A 23,304-nucleotide genomic window follows, 5' to 3' on the forward strand; every position below is an offset into this window, starting at 1 on the left:
TCTTTGATCATAATAGTGGATTGGACCAGAAGCTGACTTTTTAAATTCAAAGATAATGTTGTACCTTTTGTTGTTTAAATGCATTTTTTAAATCTAAAATGAAATAAATAATTTTATGGACTGATAGAGTCCATTTGCATAACAGAAAAAATATATTTACCTATACATATCTCTAGTTCATATAGTAGACCGTAGAATCTTATAATTGTTTGCTGGGATTACATGGGATTTTAGATACTGTGAATGAAATTTTATGTTGTGATATATCAGTTAACCAAGTGTTTGACATTGCTTAAACACTGGAGAAGTCTTCTGAAGTGTAAATCGCATATGGCTATCTAGTAAGATAAAAGGATCCTTTAAGAGGCCATGTGCTTCATAAAGGTAGGGACCATGTCTTTTTCAGGTGTATTTGTAGGCCTGACACTCAGCAGGCAACTAGTAAAAGTTGGTTGCAGACCTCCATAATTGACTGGCCTTTTCACTAACTTTCTCTTTAGCCTTGGAAGACTCTGAGCCTAGCATTAAGGTCTGCTTTTGTCCAGTGTTTCTTAGTTGATGTTTTATAGTGCGCCTTTGTTCCTCACGTCAGGTACTAGGCTTCACAAGGTAATATACTGGGTATTTTAAGATTAAGGCTTATTAATCTTGTCCTTAAGAATATTGCTGGCTCATTAGATAGTTTTTATACAATTAGTAGCATGGGTGGTATAAATAATAAGTGCCTTGTGTGCAAATGTGCCAGTTGGATATCAGGATTTGTAATTCACCAGAATTTCAGGAGACATTTCTGTTGAGACGGAATTTTAAGAATCAGTAAAGAGGGCTTCCCTGGAGGCGCAGTGGTTGAGAGTCCGCCTGCCGATGCAGGTGACACGGGTTCGTGCCTCGGTCCAAGAAGATCCCACATGCCACGGAGAGGCTGGGCCCGTGAGCCATGGCTGCTGGGCCTGCACGTCTGGAGCCTGTGCTCCGCAACAGGAGAGGCCACAACAGTGAGAGGCCCATGTACCACAGAAAAATAAAATAAAATAAAATAAAGTATAAAGATGTTAAAAAAGGGGCTTCCCTGGTGGCGCAGTGGTTAAGAATCCGCCTGCCAATGCAGGAGACATGGGTTCAAGCCCTGGCCCAGGAAGCCCCCACATGCTGCAGAGCAACTAAGCCCGTGCGCCACAACTACTGAGCCTGTGCCCTAGAGCCTGCGAGCCGCAGCTGCTGAAGCCCGCTCGCCTAGAGCCCGTGCTCCGCAACAACAGAAGCCACCGCAATGAGAACCTGTGCACAGCAACGAAGACCCAACGCAGCCATAAATAAATAAAGAAAAGAAAAGAATCAGTAAAGAAGTGTTAATAAATATTTATTTAATGTGCAAGTTACTGGGCCAGGTGCTCTGGGGGTTACAAAAATGACTACAATCTAACGCAGAGCAGATTGCATTAAGCACTATAATAAAGGGATAATTAAAGTGCCATGGGAATATGGGGAAGGAAGGATTGAGACTGGGGTTATGGAAAGAATATCATTAAATTGGAATTTGAATTAGACATTATAGAATTAGTTACTTTAGTAGGCAGATTTTTTTAAAAAGTGCTTTCGTCCTAGGTACAAAATATTTTGATGGCAGCCTCTTTGATACAGTTGTGTAGCTGTTTGGCACATTGTGAAACTTTAACCTTTTAGTTTCAACCCAGTGATTTGTGAAGCATTCTCAATCCATCCGTGAGCACTCCTGAACATCATTCCATCGCTTACCTCCTCCTCCAGGGCTAGGAATTTGAGGATTAAATGGAGGTTGAAGATGGATTGGGAGTGAGAATGCAGATAAATCTACGTATAACTAGGAGGCTTGTTGATTGTATTTAGTGTGGGTTAAAAAAAAAAGTTTATCCTGACTGTTATAGCTCAAAAAACTTACATTTCAAATTTTATGATTTCTGTCTTAATAATTAGATACCTCTTTTTAAAATGGGTCCTAGTCAAGTTACATTTATCAATATAAAACAGGGCTGTCTAATAACAATATGACATTAGTTGCATACATAATTTTCTAGTAGTTGCATTAAAAAAAAGTAAAACGAAACAAGTGAATTTAATTTCAATAACATACTTTATTTAATCCAATATATTAAAATATTATTTTAATGTGTAAACAATTTAAAATTATTGAGATATATTTTGTATTTTTTAAATTCCTTTTTTCTTGACTTTTTTATCTTTGAAGTCCAGGGTGTATTTTGTGCTTAAAGACTATCTCCATTTGCACTGGCCACATTTCATGTGCTATTAGCTGCGTGTAGCTAGTGGCTATCATACTGGACAGTGCTGTTAGAGGTTAGACAGTTGAATTCTTTTGTTATCTTCCAAGTAAAAATAGAAAGTAAAACTCCCCTAAAACTGTATTGGGTTCTAGAGGTGGTCACATTGCTGGATCATAAAAAAGTAGTAGTTTTAAATTTATTAGGGCAGTTTGTTGAGGAGGGTTACTAATGCTATTTCATTTATAAAGGGTATGACCTTTCTGTTGTAAGTTAACGGATTTAGGAAATGCATTTAGTTCTGTCTTAGTTTTTACTGAGATGGAAAAAATAATTTTAAGTTCAGTACTTTAAAACATCTGTGATTTTAATATCATGCTTTTGTTTTCTGTAGGAATTTTACAATGAATTGGCTCCTATGTCAAGAATCCCTTCAGGCACCATCTCAAGAATTTTTTTTGCGATTGACACAGTCTTCTTTATTACCTTTCTATATTTTAGTGTTAATTACTTGTTTTCTTTCTGTGATTCAGGTTGTTTTTAGGAGAATTAAGTAAGTACCTAGGAGAACCAATCATATTACTAACTAATAAATTATGGAAATATATAAAACTTATTTTTAATATCCTTCCAATATTTGTGTGTTTTAGAGTTTCTAATTGAATTCTCTCTTTATCAGTGTGTAAAATATCATTATAAGTTAAGTAGATGAAATTCAAATTTAAGCCTTATACATCTAAATATGTAATATTCATATTTATTTATTTAGGCAGTGCCGGGTTTTAGTTGCGGCACGTGGATTCTTTAGTTGTGGCATGCATGCGGGATCTAGTTCCCCGAGCAGGGATCGAACCCAGCCCTCCAGCATTGGGAGTGTGGAGTCTTACCCACTGGACCACCAGGGAAGTCCCTGCAATGTCCATTTTTAATGCAGGAATAATATTTAAATAATCAGTTAAACTTTTACAGACTCATTCACTAATTTACTCAGATTTTTAATTTACTGTAAGCATAATTTTTTCTACTTACTTGAAACTAGTAGTATAAGTGATTTTAAATTATAAAGTTTGACTATTTAAAAATATTTTTATCAAACTTGAAAGGAGGCTGTGTGTAGTAACTTAATTTTGAGAACTTAGTAATTCAAATTATTATTTAACTATATTGATTTAGCAATCACTAGTTTAGTGATAATTCATCTTGGAAAAGGAACCTATGTATCTTTTTTATTATATTTCCTGAACTTTCATGTTTAGTCTTTATTGAGGCAGTTGTCTTCAAGCTTCAATAACCATTTTCAAAAACTTGGAGTTACCTAAGTTAGGTATTTGACCAGCAGAATATACTTTCAAATTTTAAGAACTACCTTTATTTTTTTATGAAGATATTAAAGATCTTTGATTTTTCAAATAAATATTTTCAAAGTAGTAAAAAACACATTTCTTTCAGTAGTGGTAAGTCCCTGAAAGAAACTATTACGCTTGAAGATGGACAAATTGGAGAAAGGCCAGAAATAATTTATCACGTGATTCACACTATTTTATTGGGCTCTCTTGCAATGATTATAGAAGGGTAAGTGTATATTTGAGCCATTTGTTTTTACAAAGAATTGTCCTTTCTAATGGTAGTTAATGGATACTTTCAAGAATACATTTATAAAAACACTATAAAAACTCAAAAAAACCTTAATCTAACTGGAGTTTAGAGAGGTGTTTATAGTCCAGTGAACCGATATTTACTTAGTAATTTATTTGTTCAAAAACTATTGAATGTTTTCCAAGGGCCAGGCATTGTGCTAAGTGCTGGGGGTACAGTGGTGGACAAGATGCTCTAACCTTATGTGACTCATGGTCTAATGAAGGTGACAGATGCTAACCACACAAAAATAAAATTATAACTTTGATAAGCGAAGGAGAGGTAAATGGTGTTATGAGGGTAAGGGTTCAATATACCCTTTTCTTTGAAGTTTGACTCAGATGAGAAATAAGACATAGGAGTATGAAAAAAGTGGGGAGGAGGTTTCTTCATACCAACGAACAATTCTCTGGACACCAGCTGGGTATCCTACAGTTCAACTCAATTTTGACTATCTGCCAGAAGTACCATCAGAATCTACAGGCTTGGGTTCAGTCCAACAAAACTCCCCTGCTACCTCTTCAGACACCAGTTACAAGTCCAGGTTGTCACCTGTGTTTCTGGTGAACTGGCTATAGATCAGAGGTTCCCAAGACCCCCTCCTCAGGTTTGATTAATTTGGTAGAGCAGCTCACAGAACTCAGAGAAACATTTTACTTACTAGATTAATGGTTTATTATCAAAGGATATAAATCAGGAACAGCCACATGGAAGAGGTTCATAGGGCAAGGTATGGGGAAAAGGCTGGAGCTCCCATGCTCTCCAGGAGAGAGAAATCCCTACATGTTCACCAACCGGGAAGCTCCTGAATCCTGTACTTTTGGGTTTTTATGGAGGCTTTATTACATAGGCACTATTGATTAAATCATTGGCCATTGGTGATTGAACTCAGCCTCCAGCCTCTCCCCTCCCCAGAGGTCTGGGGGGGTAGGACTGAAAGTTCCAACCCTCTCATGACCTGGTTGGCTCCACTGGCAACCAGTCCCTATCCTTAGCTGCTTTCCAAAAGTTATCTCATTAACATAATAAAAGATACATTTAAGCTCTCAGCGCCTAGGAAATTCCAAGGGTTTGGGGAGTTGTGAGCCAGAAACCCGTGGTTAAAAACCAAATATATATGAGAAATATATTTTGGTCATCTGATAAAAGTTGCATTGGAGAACTCTTTTTCATGTGTGACCAAAAGGCCTTTGAATATCTTCCACCCTAAACTGAGTTTAGTCCTTAAATTTCAGGCCTTCCCTCCTGAATGGTCAGAGCCTTGGTAAACCTGCTGCACCTATATACACCCATGCTGCAAAAGGAAGATCCAAAATGTAAAAGCCTATAAGTGTTTGTTGAGTATTGTCACCTCACACTCACAAATCAGATAAATTGCTGCCACAAGGAGGAGCAGTTAGGGTTCTGAAGTATAGGGAGGGGAATAAAATCAGGGAGAGGTGAAGAATATTGATATAGTATAAGATTTAAGTTTCCTTTAATTATGAATACAGATACAGAATCACAGTCATTTTAGCAGTACCCGTGGTGCTTTCACCAACAGAAAGCATAGTTATTTTTTCATTGTATTGGTTTTTTACAGGCATCTTGAATATTGTTTATATACATCACTACTTCAAAATTATAGTAATTATTAGACCTGCATTTAATGTATTAATAAACAAGTACAAATATTGCTGTATTACAAATACAAATTTTATTATTTAATATCAGTATTTCAGTATAATTGGTTTCCTTTGTAAGCCTATGTATTTTATGCATTTAGAAATGTTTTCTTATAAGGGGGTCCACAGACTTTATCAGACTGCCAAACCCATGACTAGGGGGTATCTCTATGGAAACTTGAAGTGAGAATAAGGTTCACTCTAATAGTTAGCAATCCATAGTACCTAAGTAGGATGAAGAAGTGTATTAATCCATGAATATTTTAAGTGATTCAGGGTTTGATTCTCATCTTGTTGCCTAGTAGTACTAGAATTTGGAGCATGGTTTACCTTTTCCCCCTCCTTCCCCTCCTTCCTCAGTTTTATTTCTCTCTGAAAAAGAACTTTTTGTTATTCCCACCATTCTTCATTGTTGGATCTGTCATTTTAAGTTCAAGATCCCTTTTTTGAACATGTAATCTGCATTATTCTATCATTGGTCCTTAATTCTCTAATTTACTCACTAGACCTCTAAGACATGATCATCTATTCATGCAGATAACTTGCATGGTCCCCTAGGAGGTACCAGGCACTCTACCAGCTAGGCAGTAGGGATTAGAGAGATATGAAATCTAGTCTTTTTGAATCTTTTCAAAGAGTTCCTATTCTAGATAAGTAAAACAAGAGCTAGAACAAAGTAAAATACTATGAGAAAGGTATACAGAGGGTGCTCTGGTCATCCAGAGGAGAGGTACTAACTTGTGGAAGGTAGGTAGGGGAAATCAGCTTAAGGGAGATTTTCTAAACAGGGCCACAGTCTTGAGAGATAGAGATTGGCCAGGCTGTCAGTTTTCTCACGTGTGTGTGTGTGTGTGTGTGTGTGTGTGTGTGTGCATGCGTGTGCGTGTGTGTATAATAATCTGGGAAAAAGAAGTATTCTTTGGGAATCAATACTATGGGATGAATGTGAGGGAAATAGCGAGATATGTCTGGAAAAATAAGCAGGGAACAGATCAAGTGTTTTAAGCAGAAATTTGACATGGTCAGCTTTACTCTTCTAGGGAAAAGCTCTCTGGCAATGATTGAGAAAGATTTGAGGGAAATAAGATTAGAGGAAGATAAACCAGTTAAGAAGGTATCATAGTAGAATCTAGAAGTGAGTAGCAATAGAGATGGAGTAAAGGGGCCAAAACTAAGATATTTGGGAATTGGAAACTAAATAAGGAGTTGCAGGGACTGTGGTGGAGGGATCCTAGGAAGAGTTGCAATTCAGAAGCCAAAGGAAGAGTTTTTAAAGGATGTGATCAGAGAGAAAGGAAGATGAGGAAAGAGAGATGAGTGTAGACTTCAAGAAGTCTGGCTATACAGGGAATCAGAGGCTAAGGCAGCAACTAGAGAGGGGTGCAGTTTTACCAGGAGGGAGAAACTTGTGTGCATTATGGGATGGAAACACTGAGATTGTTCTGCAAACCCTGGCTGGAACTCTAATCATTTGGGGAAATAGCAGAAAAAACTGAAAAGGTATGTCGGGACCATATTTTAGAGGGCCCTGAAAACCATTTGGGTGAGTTTTCATTTATTTCTGTAGGTATTGGGAAACTAAAGAGTTTTAAACAGAACATATCTTCTCATAGTTTTGTTTGAAAAGGATTCATCTGGCATTTGGTTGAATTGAAAGAGAATTTAAAAGTTGAGATGTTAATTAGCTGGCTATTGAAATAAAATGGTAAGGAGCGGTTGTATACGAAGAAATCAGTGGATTGGCACAATGGTCCAATGTCTAGAGCAGAGAGTTTGTGTTCCAAGGAATGTCATATACATGTAATTCAATGTGAGTAGTCTCTCCTGGAGTTATAAACCAGACTCTAGTATTGATTCTGGCTGACTGGAAAAATAGGTTTGGTATTTTCTGAAATGGGGAAGTTATTGGTTGGAGGAGTAACTGGTTAACCAGAGGAAACGAATGCAATTCCTCTGTCTTAGCAACATGTATTCTATATACATCCAGTTACTTCTCTCAAAGCCTGATTCATTATTCATTGTTTTAAACCTTAAATACATTCTCAAATTTGTCCTTTTGCTTTCATATCACCCTAGACATTATATAAATTTTTATACTTATTTTCTAATTGTTTCCCACGTGTTCAGTTTTATTCCATCTTAATAAAGCCCTCCTTGAGGGCTTTTGTCATCAAAAAATATATCTTAGAAGGATCTTATTGTTTCCTTAGTCTTAACTACAAAAGTTATCTTCTGAGATGTTATTTTTCCTTGATAATCTGTGTGAAGCAATGACATCCACAAAGTTTTCTAAACTCTTCCTCTTCTGTCTTCAGCTTTTACCATCACCTAGAGTGATGGGTTTCTTTTGTTTCCTGTACAAGTTACAACTTAAAGTAAGGTACTGCCTTTTATTTGCACAAGTTCATTTTTCTGTACACCTGGATTTTTAATCTTTTTAAGTTAAGGGCCCTAATTTTTCAATCCTGTTTTTAAAAAATTAATCTCAAAAGTAATAATGCAGATTGTGTAACAAACCCAAATAATATAGATATGTATGAAGTAAAAAATGAAAATCCTTCTGTCCCAGTCCTCAGAGGTCACAACTGTCAGCAATATCTTTTCAGATGTTATTTTTTGGCTATACTGCATATATGTACATTAGAAAAAAAATTACCAAAATAGGGTAACAGTATACATAAAATTTTGCAGTTTGCTTTTTTGTTTTTCATAAGGATTTATTATTTAATCAGTACCTGTTGAAGGATAGTTAGGTTTCTTTTTTTTTTTTTTTTGCAATTAAAACAACATACTGCAGTTAAAACCCCACATGTATATCTTTATACATTTATGCTAATATGTCTGTAGGCTAGTTTACTAGAAATGGGATTGTCTTGTATTTAGAATTTTTATAGGTTCTGCCAAATTGCCTTCTGAAAAAGTATAACAGTTTATGTTCTCTCCAAGAGTACAATTTTACTACACCTCATCTATATTAATGTCTTATTTCATCCTCATTTTAGTAACCCACATGTCTCTTGATTATTTAAGAAGTGAGTAACAATATGTTGCTGAAAATTAGAGGCTAAGCTTTTTCATTCTCCTTCGACATTGTGGTATTTTCATGAGTATTAGGAAAGAACTCAGAAAAGAGAAATCACATAATAATGATGTTTATAGGATAGCTCATGTATGACTCTGTCTTTTCCAGCTTGAAATACCTCTGGACTCCTTATGTGTGCATGTTAGCAGCATTTGGTGTATGTTCTCCTGAACTTTGGATGACACTTTTCAAGTGGCTTCGATTACGAACTGTACACCCAGTATTGTTGGTGAGTCATTGTTATTTTGTGTTAAGTTCTTGTTTCTCTTTCAGTTATATAATGGGAACCACATGAATACAATTAAAATAGCATGAGTAGGGCTTCCCTGGTGGTGCAGTGGTTAAGAATCCTCCTGCCAATGCAGGGGACACGGGTTCGAGCCCTGGTCCAGGAAGATCCCACATGCTGTGGAGCAACTAAGCCCGTGCACCACAACTGTTGAGCCTGTACTCTAGAGCCCATGAGCCACAACTACTGAGCCCGCCTGCTGCAACTACTGAAGCCTGTGCGCCTAGAGCCCATGCTCCGCAACTGGAGAAGCCACTGCAATGAGAAGCCCGCACACCGCAACGAAGAGTAGCCCCCACTCGCCCACATGAGAGAAGGAGAAAGCCTGCGTGCACCAATGAAGACCCAACACAGCCAAAAATAAATAAATAAATAAATTTGTAAAAAATAATAGCATGAGTAAATCGCATTATGATTTATAGGTAGAAAAAAAGAAAAAGATTCTGTGGCAAACATTTTTTAATAATTTCTGATTATAAAAGTAGGGTGTTTTCAGTGCAGACTACTTAAAAAATAGAAGGTAAAAATATAAGTGAATCAATGTGAGAGGCTTTCAAAAATTAATTTTGATAATATTTTTCTCAGTTTGATTTAGAACTATGGAATGTTTTCAGTGAGAATGCAACATTTACACTGTGTCTGCTATGTGTAATATGCTTGCAGTAAAAAGATAAATAAAACATAATTAGGGGAATTCCTTGGCAGTCCAGTGGTTGGGACTCCACACTTCCACTGCAGGGGGCACAGGTTCGATCCCTCGTTGGGGAACTAAGATCCTGCATGCCCTTCGGTGCGGCCAAAAAAAAAAAAAAAGAAAACAAAGAGATTAATTTCATCAAGTGGATTATAGTCTCCCAGTCATAAAAACAGATAAGAAGTGTTGATAGGGTGCTGTTGGAACAGAGAAGGGCTAATTAATTCAGTTTTTTTAGGGATTCCCTTTGATGTATTCAAAGGGAATAAAAACAGAGGTAGAGAAAAAGCACGATATATTTAGTTTTGTTGGCACATAAAATGTGAGATAATAGTGGTCAAGAAATGAGACTGGAGAAGTCGAGGAGGGTAAGGTCATCGAGGTCTTTGAGTGTCCTGTCGTGCTTGGTGCTATCCCACAGGCAGTAGGAAGACATTGACATGTTTATGCAAGGGCAGGGGAGACTCAGCCTTACATTTTCTCTCAGCTCACCCTTATAGTTCTGTGAAGGATGGGCTTAAGGGTGAGAGACTGGAATCAGGAAGGAGGCTGTCACCCAGGTACAGGCCATGGAGAATGGAAACGATAAAAACTTCAATTGTTTTGAGAGCTCACTATGTGTCAGGTACTGTTTGAAGCATTCACATGCTATTCAAAGCTTACAAAGATCCTGTTAGTTAAGTTTTATTATCTGTATTTTATAGACAAAGAAACTAAGGCATAAAGTGGTTAAATAACTCACCCAAGATCACATAAGTTGTAAGAACCGTGATTCACTCCCGGGTTCTTCTAGCTCCAAAGCCCATTTAATTAATACTGTACTACACTGAAGTGGAAAAAATAGTTAAAGAGTAATAAGATTTGGTGCCTCAGTAAGTATGGGAGAATGAAGAATAGGGAGAAATCATAGATGTTTCTTAGGTTTTGGGTTTGTGTGACTGGATTGTGGGGTCACCAACAGACATGGGACAATAGGAAGAGAACAGGTTTTGGTAGGAAGATGATAAATTATCTCTAATAATAGTCAAGTTGTATTTTGCCAGTCTTTTTCCAGAGGAATTTATGCATTCTTATCTTAGCATAGTAGTATATTGATGTATATTGGCTATTTTTCCTGTGTTAATTCATTGTCTTTTTGTTGTTGTTAGCTATTTTCATAGCAGTTCAGTGTTTTTTGTAAGCTCTTCATAAGTTAAATTCCTGGAAAAATTGTCAAATATTGACTTACTATTTGAAATATTGCGATGTGCATTACCCTTTTTATGTTCTGCCTTAAATTTATATTGCAAATATGTATTTCTCACTTTGTCTCCAGCTTGATATAAAATTTATTATTCTTCACCCATCTCACTCTGTGAACCTAGGTTCCATGCTGACTCCAATTTCTCTGACTGAAATTGTTATAACTGTAAGAATATTTGATTGGTCATAGAGTCAGTGTCTAGTACCTCTATAGTACATTCTGAAATATATTTATCCATAACCCTTTTTGCTTTAACATTTTAGGCTCTCATTCTGAGCATGGCTGTCCCTACCATAATAGGTGTCAGCTTATGGAAAGAGGTAAGAAAATTAGATTTTTCATAAGATGAAAATATATGTTATCTATAAGGTAGTGATAAATTTATATGTGTGTGTAGGATACTTATATTGGAACAGTATTCTAACAAAATAAAGCGTGATATACTTAATAATACGTAATTTTCTACCAATAGGAGCATGATACAAGAGGTAAAACATTTTTACTCTGATGCAATTTTCTGTAGTCTAATACTGGTATTAATTCAGTTTATAATTGACAAAGGAAATGGCTGAATAAATGGTATTTATTAGTAAATAGTAAAAAGTATTTTGGCAATCCCCAAATTTAAATCTTTATAAAATAATGTAAACTCGGGCTTCCCTGGTGGCGCAGTGGTTGAGAGTCCGCCTGCCGATGCGGGGGACACGGGTTCGTGCCCCGGTCCGGGAAGATCCCACATGCCGTGGAGCGGCTGGGCCCGTGAGCCATGGCCGCTGAGCCTGTGCGTCCGGAGCCTGTGCTCCACAACGGGAGAGGCCACAACAGTGAGAGGCCCGCGTACCGCAAAAAAAAAAAAATAAAAAAAATAATGTAAACTCTTTGGCTTATCATAATGTAACATGAAATTAATTGCCAGTAAACCTGTGAATTATTTGACTTGATCTGAAATTTATTCGTTTGCTTACTTATTTATTCAGTGTGCATGTGCATGAAAGATACAACTGATGATTAATTGTTTGGTTGATAAAATTATGTATTGAGCGTAGGCAGTGAATTAACCATACAGTAGATTATTTGGGCTGAGAAGAACTAGCAAGAAACTGAAGGAGAGTAAAGCAATTCATGCCATTTTTTCTGTGAGAACAGTGTTGTAATATTGTTTGTCAGAAGTTGGCCTCTTAGTCTTTGGAAGTACTCTGAAACAGTTTTAAACTTTCTAATTACTTACACACAGGTTTTGGGGATTTTGTTTTGTATTTTAGTTTTTTCCAAGATTAATGACAGAATTAATGGAACTACAAGAATTTTATGACCCAGATACGGTGGAACTTATGACCTGGATAAAGTAAGAACTGAACTGCCCAAGACTGTTGTTAAGCTATTAATTAATCATTGAATGCTATTTAATGGATTCAGGGGAAATAATAAATTAATCCTTTTCCAAGTTCTTCTCATAAATCTCAGGGATTTTACCCTGTATTTTTAGGGATATTTAGTTTTCATTTAGACATATAATTCTAATTTTCTAATTGAACTCATTTCCATCAAAATATAGTATTGATAAGTTTTAGATATGAAACTCTAGCTGTTAAACATCTAGAAATGTGGAATAAAAAGGAACCAATGTTCTTTTATTTAGATAGTCAAGAGATGCTTCTTTTAACCGGAGTTGGAGGTGAATGAGCGGTGGATTTCTAGTCTTGATAACCAAGGTTAACAAGATTTAAAATTTTAACACTCATGCAGATTTTAATATGACAGGAGATGTGCTCTTGGGCCTGTAGAAGCTGGGAATTTTAATTGAAACACCTCGTTCCCTCCCCTAACATACATATATAACTAAGGGACCCTCAAAGGGCTACACTATCAGTGAAAGGATGGACTATCACAAAATAGCCATCAAGTGGTTGAGAAAGATGATAAGAAAGCATATCTTCCTCGGTTTCAGCTCTTGGTCAGAAATAAAGTGTCTCCTCTGAATTTGTAGCAGTGCATCTGAATTCACATGTTTGTAGTTTGAAATTATACTTGTCTAATCCAGGAAACCCTATATCAAGAGATTAGCATAAAAAGTGGTTCTGGGATGGTCTGGAGTGCCTGATATAATCCTCAACCCAGGCTACCCAGGATTTCACAAATAAAGCTTCATGAAGATAAGCTCTAAAGTTACAAAACACATGAAGAAACAGTTCAACACAGCAACAATCAGTTGTTGGTTGTGATAAGCAATAGAAGTAGACTTCTAGCAATTTCTGATAATAAAATTTGCTTGTGTCAGTTTTTGCTGCACAGTGGACTACCACAAAACTTAGTGGCGTACAAACAATAAACATTTGTTATTTTGCACCATTTCAGTGGTCAGCTGAGTAGAAGCAATTGGTAGGATACTTCTGGTCTGGGCCAGATCATCTGGGACTGGATAGTCTGGCATGGCCTTTCTCACATGTCTAGACTGGGTAGGTGTCAGCTGAGGTCATGGAGTTGACTTAGCCACATGCTTCTCATTACCCAGCCCAGGTGAGACTGGGCTCATTCATAAGGTGGTGGTTGTAGAGTTCCCAAGAGCAGCAAGAGAGGACAAGTTGCAAGGTCAAGCATGTTTTAAATCTCTGCTCAAATTATGTTTGCTGTTGTCCTATTGGCCAAAACAAGTCACATGACGAAGACCAGCATTTCCTCCAAGAGCATACCTATAGAAAAGAATCATTGTAACCATTTTTCCAACCAGTCTACCCTATGGATAGAGACTATGAAATAGTATGAAAAATTTTAAACACATAGAAGAAGAAACTAAAACTTGAAAAAGGAATGAAACACTCTCAGAAAAGGCCAGGATAATAGGGGAAAAAAGGCAAAAAATGTTTCTAGAAATGAGGAATAGGTTTATAGAATAGGTATATAGAAATGAGAATAATAGGTCTTATTATAACGTCTCATTATTATAATGACACCTCTTGTATGTATAAAAATTATTATCTTTTTAGACCATCCTTAACTACTGACTATTAATACTTTTTTGTGAATTGTGTTTACCTTTTTGGAACACTGACTATATAGCCTTGTGTTGTCATTAACAAAAGAGAAAGTCACATCTATGTGTGTGATTTACCTCAGTGTTTTCAAAAACAGCAAAGGCCTGAACATTGGACCTTTTACATCAAATGATTGGACATTTATGCCACTGTGTTGTGATTTTTCTGTTTCATTTTTGTTTCCCCATTACTGAGGGCTCCTTGAGGACAGTGGCTGTGTGCTGTCTCTCTATTTTCAGAGTTTGACAATATCACTAGCACATAGTAGGTAGATGCTGAATGTTGAATACAGGGAGGTAATAAATAAGTCAGGACATAAGAGCAGCCCTTTGGGACCTGTCTTGTGAGTGGCATCTGTCTGGGACTTTGGATTATGATTTAGGGTAGAGAAGTCCTTCATGTGTTATCTGGAGATAGACATATGGGTAAAGGTAGGGAAGGAGCAGGAGGATAGATGGATCTGGAAGGAGTTGGGTTCTGGTGGTTAATATTTGCCAAAGACGAATTTGAGAATTCACAGTATCAGCATTGAATTGTCACTCCCATTACCCTGCATTATTTTTTAATAGCATTATTACCACCTGACCTATATGCTTATCCTCTCCCCCTGCTCCCTATTGAAAGCAGGGACCTTGTCCTCCCACCTCTCTTTTTAAAATATTTATTTATCTTTAGCAGTCTGAGCAGTTTCTGGCACATAATAGGTGCTCAGTTTTTTTTTTAATAAATCCAAAAATGAAATGAAATGAAAACTGACACTGAAACTTAAGTGTGCAATACATTTTAAGTTGCTTGGTATTTCAGAATTGTGATAAATCAGTGATCTAAATAGTATACTTACCTTTTCAGTGTGTGAATCTTTATGGTTCTTTGCAGAAGGCAAGCTCCAGTCGCAGCTGTTTTTGCAGGAAGTCCACAGTTAATGGGTGTGATTAAATTATGCACTGGATGGATGGTGACAAGCTTGCCTCTTTACAATGATGATGATCTTCTCAAGAGAAATGAAAATGTAAGGCATTTTAGATTCTACATTTGGATCATTTTTATTTGACTCCTTAGTATAGTTCTGTAATGATGCATATGTTCCTGGTTAGCTAGGAAAATCCAGACAATTTTAGAAGAGTTAATTAGCTTTAGTTTTTTAAAAAAGCTGTATAATACATTTAATCAAGAGAGGCCAACATTAGAATATGAAGTTCTTTGTTTTATGGAAAGTATGGATATGTTTCTAGGAGAAACACTTCATTTCCCATAAGGTTTCAAGGGACTGATGTGTAATATTTTATAAAGGGAAGCATTCTTTTGAGAATAGCATTGTTCTCAATCAAATTATTGAAGGAAGGCTTTCAGTTAATGTCTTTATACACTTTGTATTTCCAAGCCAAAATTCTATTATTGCTTATAAAACACTGATTGATTTTTCATTATGGGCTATTATTAATAACTTAGTATAACATTAGTATGGTATCTAATTGCTTCTTCTTCAGAGAATATATTATTTTGCATGTTTGGTATGGATTTAAATAGTAACTTCATATCTGAAGGTAATGACCAACTGAACCTGAGTTCTAAATATTCTGTTTTTCAGTTGGAGAGAATTTCATGTAGTTTTTAAGTATACTCTAAGCTAAGGAGGAAGTATAGCAATATAGAAGTTAGACTCTAATACAAAGGGTAGACTCTAAGCTTTGTGACCTTGAGCAAGTTTCTGAATCTGGAAGTAATAATAATTCTTACCTCCTAGTTGTGAGAATTAAATAAGATAATGCACTATGCCTGAAACAGTAAAATTTAAGTGTTATCTAGTATTAATATGTACTATTAAATTATAATTGTATGTGCGCACACACATTCACATATAACCACAGAAAGTAGAGAGGAGTTCAAAAGCAGGAGCAGTCAGTTCTGCCTACAAAAATCCAAGTCTTCATAAAGGGCATTTGCTTGATCTGGGCTTTGAAGGATGACTAGAAACTTGTTTGGAAAAAGAATACAGTGATTCCAGGTTAAAAAAGTCACATGAGCCTTGAAATTTGTTTGGCCGTGAAACTGGAAAATAAATAAGGCCAAATTCTGGAGGACCTGGAAGGTCATGCTTAAGAATTGAGACTTACCCTAGAGGCATTTGGGAGTCATCAGAGACCTTTCATAAGCCCAGGAGTGGAACCTTAGATCTGTTTTAGAGTTAATGAAGGTCCGGGAACAGTTGAAGCAGGGGAGAGGTCAGAGACCGGGGAGATCTACCTTGAAGTGATTTACCTGAGAGACAACAGCTGCCTCTGATTAGTATTTGCTGCAGTTGAAAAGGTAGTGTTGCTTAGAAGATATACTACTGCATATTCCTAAACTTTACTTTTTGTGGATTTAAACCAACAGACTCTGACATGGCTTTGTTTTCTTTGTTGTCTTTTGATTGGTCTTTGTCCTAATATAGAATTTCAGAATCACTTATAATTAGGTCAGAGTTCTAATTAAATTTAAACATTTTAGAGTTTTTAGTTTTATGTGACTTGGCTGTGAGAATAGGAACCATTTTTTTTTTCAAATCTTGGTCTTTCTATATGGTGTCTAGTATATAGCAAGTACTGAATAAATTTGTTGTTAAAATAAAATTCAAATTGAACTCCGTAAGTGAGACCATACCATTTGAATTAGACACTGTCTATAATTCATAACATGGGACTGATCTTTATAATCAGTGATTATAGGCCAGTGGTTCTCAAACCTGGGAAGATGGTGCTCCCAGGGGACATTTAGCAATGTCTGGAGACATTTTTGGTTGTCACAGCTGGGGGAGGGGTTCTACAGACACCTAGTGGGTAGAGACCAGGGATACTCTTAAACATCCTCCAATGTACAGGACAGCCTCCATTCTGTCCTGACAAAGAATTATCTGGCCCAAAATATCAGTAGCGTTGAGGTTGAGAAACCTCACTCTAGTCTAACAGTAATGTTATTGCCATTGCATAGAGGTGTTTTTTATAGGCCCCAGTAGTATGTTACAGTTTCCCCAAACTTAAAAATAAGTAAAAAAATATATAAAAAACTATAAATAAGTATAAGCTGGGTAAGATTCACATGAACTTATTTAACAAAGTGAAATGAGTGAGAAACTTCCTCTTGATTTTTTAACATTCTGTGTTCCACAGAATGAGTATCTCTAGCATCTCAATGGACATTGGACCTAAAGTTGCTAGATAGACAGCAGCCATAACATGTAGTAAGCAGCTGCTGAAAATTCTGCAGATAGACTGGAATCTTGTCCAATCTAGGTTGCAAATCTCAGTATTTTCACAACAAACAGTATATGATACTTTTAGCCTAACTTTTGTGGTTATCCAAGGTTAATATTTCAGGAAACCTGAAAAACGTATTAGAAGATCCAAAGCTTATTATCTAATAAGGTCAGCAAAATTGTAATGAAAAACACCACGTAATCAAGACATGAGTTTTAAGCATGCATCCCTGTCCTTTCAGTATTTGTGACAAGGGTCAAATTATTTTAACCTCACTGACTTTATCTCATGTATAAAATGAGTATAAAATACTATGATACATGGTAATAAAAAAAAGTAATGGAACGATTACAACTCAATAATAAAAAGACAACCCAATTAAAAAAATGGACAAAGGCCATTTGCAACAACATGGATGAACCTTGAGGGCATTACGCTAAGTGAAGTAAGTCAGATAGAAAAAGACAAATAGGGCTTCCCTGGTGGCGCAGTGCTTGAGAGTCCGCCTGCCGATGCAGGAGACGCGGGTTCGTGCCCCGTTTCGGGAAGATCCCACATGCCGCGGAGCGGCTGGGCCCGTGAGCCATGGCCGCTGAGCCTGCGCGTCCGGAGCCTGTGCTCCGCAAATGGGAGAGGCCACAACAGTGAGAGGCCCGCATAACGCAAGAAAAAAAAAAAAAAGAAAAAAAAAAAAAGAAAAAGACAAATATTCTGTGATATCACATATATGGAACCTAAAAAGGCTGAACTCATAGAAACAGAAGAGTTGTGGTTGCCAGGGGTTGGGAGGGTTGGAGAAATGAGATGTTGGTCAAAGAGTACAAACTTCTAGTTATAAGATGAATAAACTCTAGGGATCTAATGTACAGCATGGTGATTATAGTTAATAACACCGTATTGTATATTCGAAAGTTGCTGAGAGTAGATCTTAGATGTTTTCCCCAAAAAAAGAAATGGCGATTATGTAACATGATGCAGGTATTAGCTAAAGCTATGGTGCTAATCATTTTGCAACATATGAGCATATCAAATAAACATGTTGTACACTTTAAACTTACACAATGTTATATGTCAATTATATCTCAATAAAACTGGGGAAAAATGGGCAAAGGACTTGAATGGACATTTCTCAAAAGAAGATACACAAGTGGCCAATAGCAGATGAATATAAGCATCCTGAGGGAAGCAGTCAAGTCTTAGTGAATATCTTTATTTTCCACAGATAGTACTGAGAACGTAGTAGAGACTTAATGTATAATTTTGATAAACAGAAGTTTTAAATGTCTTTTAAAGTTGTTGTTTTAATTATATTCTTTCAGATCTATCAAATCTATTCAAAGCGATCTGCTGAGGATATTTATAAAATACTGACATCCTACAAGGCTAATTACCTAATTGTAGAAGATGCTATCTGCAATGAGGTGGGAACCGTGAGAGGCTGTAGGGTTAAAGATTTATTAGACATCGCAAATGGCCACGTAAGTAACCATTTGGAAAATTAAATGTTTTTGAGAAAAATGGCTTTATTTAAACTTATAAAAGTATCTTCAGGGCTTCCCTGGTGGCGCAGTGCTTGAGAGTCCGCCTGCCGATGCAGGAGACGCGGGTTCGTGCCCCGTTTCGGGAAAATCCCACATGCCGCGGAGCGGCTGGGCCCGTGAGCCATGGCCACTGAGCCTGCGCGTCCGGAGCCTGTGCTCCGCAAATGGGAGAGGCCACAACAGTGAGAGGCCCGCATAACGCAAGGAAAAAAAAAAAAAAAAAAAAAGTATCTTCAAACTTTACTTTTGGAACTTAACTAAGAATATAATTAAAAGTTATATAACAGTGGGGGGGTGCTTATCAAAAGTAGTTTGAACTATTTCTTCAATGTACAAAAGAAAAGTTGGGCAATTTTGCAAAAAAAAAGTTTACCAATATCTCGATTCCTTATTTGTTGCCTGTACTTGTACATGTTCAACATTTATAAATAAAAGATAGTTTGTTTTGAATGATGATTTGATTTTAACATATTATAAAGAGCAGCCGTTTGTTTTGTTATATTCTTATGTTGAGAAATTTCTTGTAATTTGATACATATCTAGAAAAATTGCTTACTAAATTGACATAGTCCTGTATATTGGGTCCCTATTATCCACAAAAATTAGTGTATTCAGAGCTACTTTAGTTGTTAGGATTTAACTGTATCTTAAGTTTTCATTGATTTTAGCTATTTTACCAAGCTTTCTTACTTCTCAGCCTACAGTGTATACTGTATACCTGGCAACTAAGACTGACAGGGGAGTTTGCATATCTGGTAATTAGTGTTTGTATATCTGATAATTAGGCACTGGAAAGGGTACCTTTACTCCTGGGAAAGTTGGGGGTGAAGGATCTTAGGCATAGTTCAGTAGGTCATTCTTGTTTGGAGTGCATATTCCATTCAGGTTGCAGCCAAGACTTTTTCTGTCCCTTCCTAATTAATTAGCTCTTTGTCGTAATCATCCCAGACCAGTTTGGAGGTGAGAAATTAGTTTGTTGGGTATTTTTTGGGGGGGCCACGCTCTGCAGCATGTGGGATCTTAGTTCCCCGACTAGGGATTGAACCCACGCCCCCTGCAGTGGAAGCACAGAGTCTTAACCACTGGACCTCCAGGGAAGTCCCGAGAAATTAGTTTTTATGATTTCCACCTTTCGCTCTCTTCATGACCCCTTAATCTTATAATATAAACTTATTCTGTTTCCTGCTGCATGTATTTTGAATTTTCTCTGTTGGCACTTGATATCTGTGGTCTTTGGCTTAATTGGTGACAAAATGGAATTTTATTAAACATCAGGTATTCAGTAATTACTACTGCATTGCTGTCTGCTGTCTAGAGCCTTATCCTCTGCTCTTGGCTACCCTCTTGCTCCATTTTGAAGATCAGGTTACTTCTTCTTTCGTGTAATGCCATGCATGGACTTAAAGCGAATCCATCCTTTTATTCTTTTTTTTTTTTTTTTTTCATCCTTTTATTCTTAAAGTTGACTCTCTGACATCTTTCCTAGGCATTAGAATAATATTTAGTATTTTATTATAGAAAACTCTTCAAGCTAGCTAAGCTATCTTAGTGAACCTCATTAAGGTGAAAATGTAAAGAATTGTACTGGATAAGTCACAGAAACTTGCTTACTAATGTGAGTCAGTCCTGCACAAGGAGAAGAGTGTGAATATACATTAAGAGTATGTGTCCATCTCTCAGCCTTGGTAGGTTCCATGATAAGGTTCTTCAGAGGAATGATAGACTATGCAGACACAGCCTTCTAAATTTTAGGATTAAATCTTTTAAAAATTGGAAAACACTTTATACTGATTTCTCAGTCTCAATGGGAAGCTCAAGAATTTAGTGGACATGGTAACTTATGAAGAGGCTTTTATTTGCTGAACAATATGAGATATTTGCTAACCAATGTGAGATAGTCCATGTTTAGCAATAATATTTTTTTTCATATAAATATCATCACTTGTACATTGATTGCATTTCTCCTGTAAGCTTAATAAGCTTTTTAATATTTTGTTTCATATCGTTTGATAGGTGGTTTGTGAAGAAGGTGACAAGATAACCTATTCAAAACATGGGAGATTTTGTCATGAGGTCAAAATTAACTATTCTCCTTATGTGAATTATTTCACTAGAGTATACTGGAACAGATCCTACTTTGTGTATAAAATCAACACTGTGATATCCTTTCAGTCTTGAAAAACAGCAGAGCCTTCATTTCAAAGACTTATACCACCTGAAGTAAAATGCAATTTTCTTCTACCTACGTGGTATCTTTTGGAAATCAGAGTATGGACTTTTGAAATGTTGCTGCTGCTTTTCCCCTCCTGCTGTTAACTGGATCTAGATTTCTGTGGGGGAAAGAAGATTAAACATTACTGTCCTTTGGTAAAATGTCAAACCTGCCGCTCTGCATCGTTCCAGCCAGGTGTCTTCCTTACTGCTACATGGTCTTTAAAGATTTTACCTTCTAAACTATTGTAAAATTTTCCTCATAAATCTTCATTCCATCATAACATTAGTCTTGAATTTGAATATGTTCAAGGTCAGAGTATATATCTCAAATATAACATTCAATAAATAATTAATGTGATATAATTATAGAATAGAAGGAAAGAATTATTCTTTCCCTCAAGGAAGTTTCTGAAGGTATTTCATGATGTATAATAGAACTGAAATATTACAATAAAAAACTAATTTAAATGTTCACTGAAAATTTGTGGCATTTAAATTAAAATGGAAATTATATAAAGGAAAGTGATTTTTAAGGATATACATAAAGATATATCCAGATTTTCCATGATACTGCCCTCCTCATCTGCCGCTTATGTAAATGAGCACTTTCTTAGTAATATACAGTGTATGATATTGCATTTCATCACTTTATGACTATTAACTGGTTAGTTTTTTCACTTATGCCCATAAATTTGATACCAATTTAATCATGATAAAACAGTAACTCTTGTTACCTATATATATTTTTTTGGTTTGTTTGTTTGTTTTTTTTGCAGTACACGGGCCTCTCACTGTTGTGGCCTCTCCCGTTGCGGAGCACAGGCTTCGGACGCGCAGGCCCAGCGGCCATGGCTCACGGGCCCAGCCGCTCTGCAGCATGTGGGATCTTCCCGGACCGGGGCATGAACCCGTGTCCCCTGCATCGGCAGGCGGACTCTCAACCACTGTGCCACCAGGGAAGCCCACCTCTGTATTTTTTAAAACAGACATTTAAAAGAATGTTCAAAATTTAAAAATAAGAAAAAAATAAAAGTATGTTGTTTAGGTTTTTAAAAAATATGGATATGGAGTATATAATCTATTCACATGTTTTCTATTGAAGTATTAAGTAAAAAATTAAATCTTTATCAGAATGAGAATATGAGCAACTAAAGTGAGCAACAATTTCTGGAGATATATGCAGATGCTGTTTAACATACCTCTGCATAGAGGTGTATTTATGATAAAACACAAGTGCTATTATTTATGAAACGATGGTACAATCTTAAACATTAAGAATTATAATAAAATTCAGAGGACAGTTCCACAATCTGTTATGTTCCTTTAAGTTAAATGTTTTCATATTTTTAATTATTAATTAAAAGGAATTCTAAATGATTAATTTGGCCTTATAAAGAGATTCAGGATGGATGTATCATTTTAATAAGATGGGATACATATTCAATTTTACCTTATACACCTGTTAAGTGAACAGATTTAAAATTTTTTCACTTGTCAGAGTGCTGTAAAAATTGCAGTTTCATTACTCTGAATTACTACATTAGAAAGGAACATCTTTCCATTTTCTTTATTTTCTGTAATATATATTTTAAAAGTACAAAAGCACATGCATTCTTAGATTAGCTCTAAGATGTTTTGTTCTTTTGGAGCTTAAGAATTGTTTGATGGCAGTGTCATATGTCTGGTGCATTAGTTTTATTGGTTCTCATTTCACGTTTTTATATAACTTTTAACAATTATATTAAGATAGCTACAGGCAGGTTATTTCAGGTTCTCTGTACATCTTAATAGTGAGTCACTAGTATTTAGCTTCAAGCCTTACGAAAATATTACCATAGTTACCTAAGTACACAGTGAATAGTCACATGGTAGTACTTACAATTAGAGGGAGCATGTAAAAGAATGTAATTTAAAAGTCAGCTTGCATTTTTTTTTTTTTTTTTTGCGGTTCGCGGGCCTCTCACTGTTGTGGCCTCTCCCGATGCGGAGCACAGGCTCTGGATGCGCAGGCTCAGCGGCCATTTCTCACGGGCCCAGCCGCTCCGCGGCATGTGGGATCTTCCCGGACCAGGGCACAAACCTGTGTCCCCTGCATCGGCAGGCGGACTCTCAACCACTGCGCCACCAAGGAAGCGCAGCTTGCGTATTTTGAAAGGGAAATAGAACAACCTACTTTCTACGTAGCATGAAATATTTAATTGAATTTTTATTGACTTACTTTATGATCAAATATGCTGAATTAGTTTTGATTGTTGTATGTTTTTTGTTTTTGTTTTTGACGTATTAGTAACTTGCTTTTGCTTGTCAACTTATTTCTTAAATAAAATAGGTTTGGATCCGTTTTTAATTGAATTTTTTAAATAATGAAGTTTTCACTCAGCATCAGTTGAAAAGAAAAATGTGAACTTTATTATAG

General features: G+C 36.3%; 1 protein-coding gene across 1 annotated transcript in view; it reads left to right on the plus strand.

Moving 5' to 3' along the window:
* DPY19L4 (dpy-19 like 4) overlaps positions 1-20,984 on the plus strand; it is a 59,174-nt gene extending 38,190 nt beyond the window's left edge. Inside the window, exons 12-19 of the mRNA XM_007453249.1 lie at positions 2,653-2,811; positions 3,711-3,830; positions 8,748-8,868; positions 11,129-11,185; positions 12,128-12,210; positions 14,774-14,906; positions 18,453-18,611; positions 20,688-20,984. Coding sequence (XP_007453311.1) covers positions 2,653-2,811; positions 3,711-3,830; positions 8,748-8,868; positions 11,129-11,185; positions 12,128-12,210; positions 14,774-14,906; positions 18,453-18,611; positions 20,688-20,852 — 997 coding nt within the window. The 3' untranslated portion in view covers positions 20,853-20,984. The remainder of the gene's footprint in view (positions 1-2,652; positions 2,812-3,710; positions 3,831-8,747; positions 8,869-11,128; positions 11,186-12,127; positions 12,211-14,773; positions 14,907-18,452; positions 18,612-20,687) is intronic.
* The last annotated feature ends 2,320 nt before the right edge of the window (positions 20,985-23,304 follow it).

This window comes from Lipotes vexillifer, unplaced genomic scaffold (assembly GCF_000442215.2).
Source record: "Lipotes vexillifer unplaced genomic scaffold, Lipotes_vexillifer_v1.1 scaffold1038, whole genome shotgun sequence".
Classification (NCBI taxonomy): Eukaryota; Metazoa; Chordata; class Mammalia; order Artiodactyla; family Lipotidae; genus Lipotes; species Lipotes vexillifer.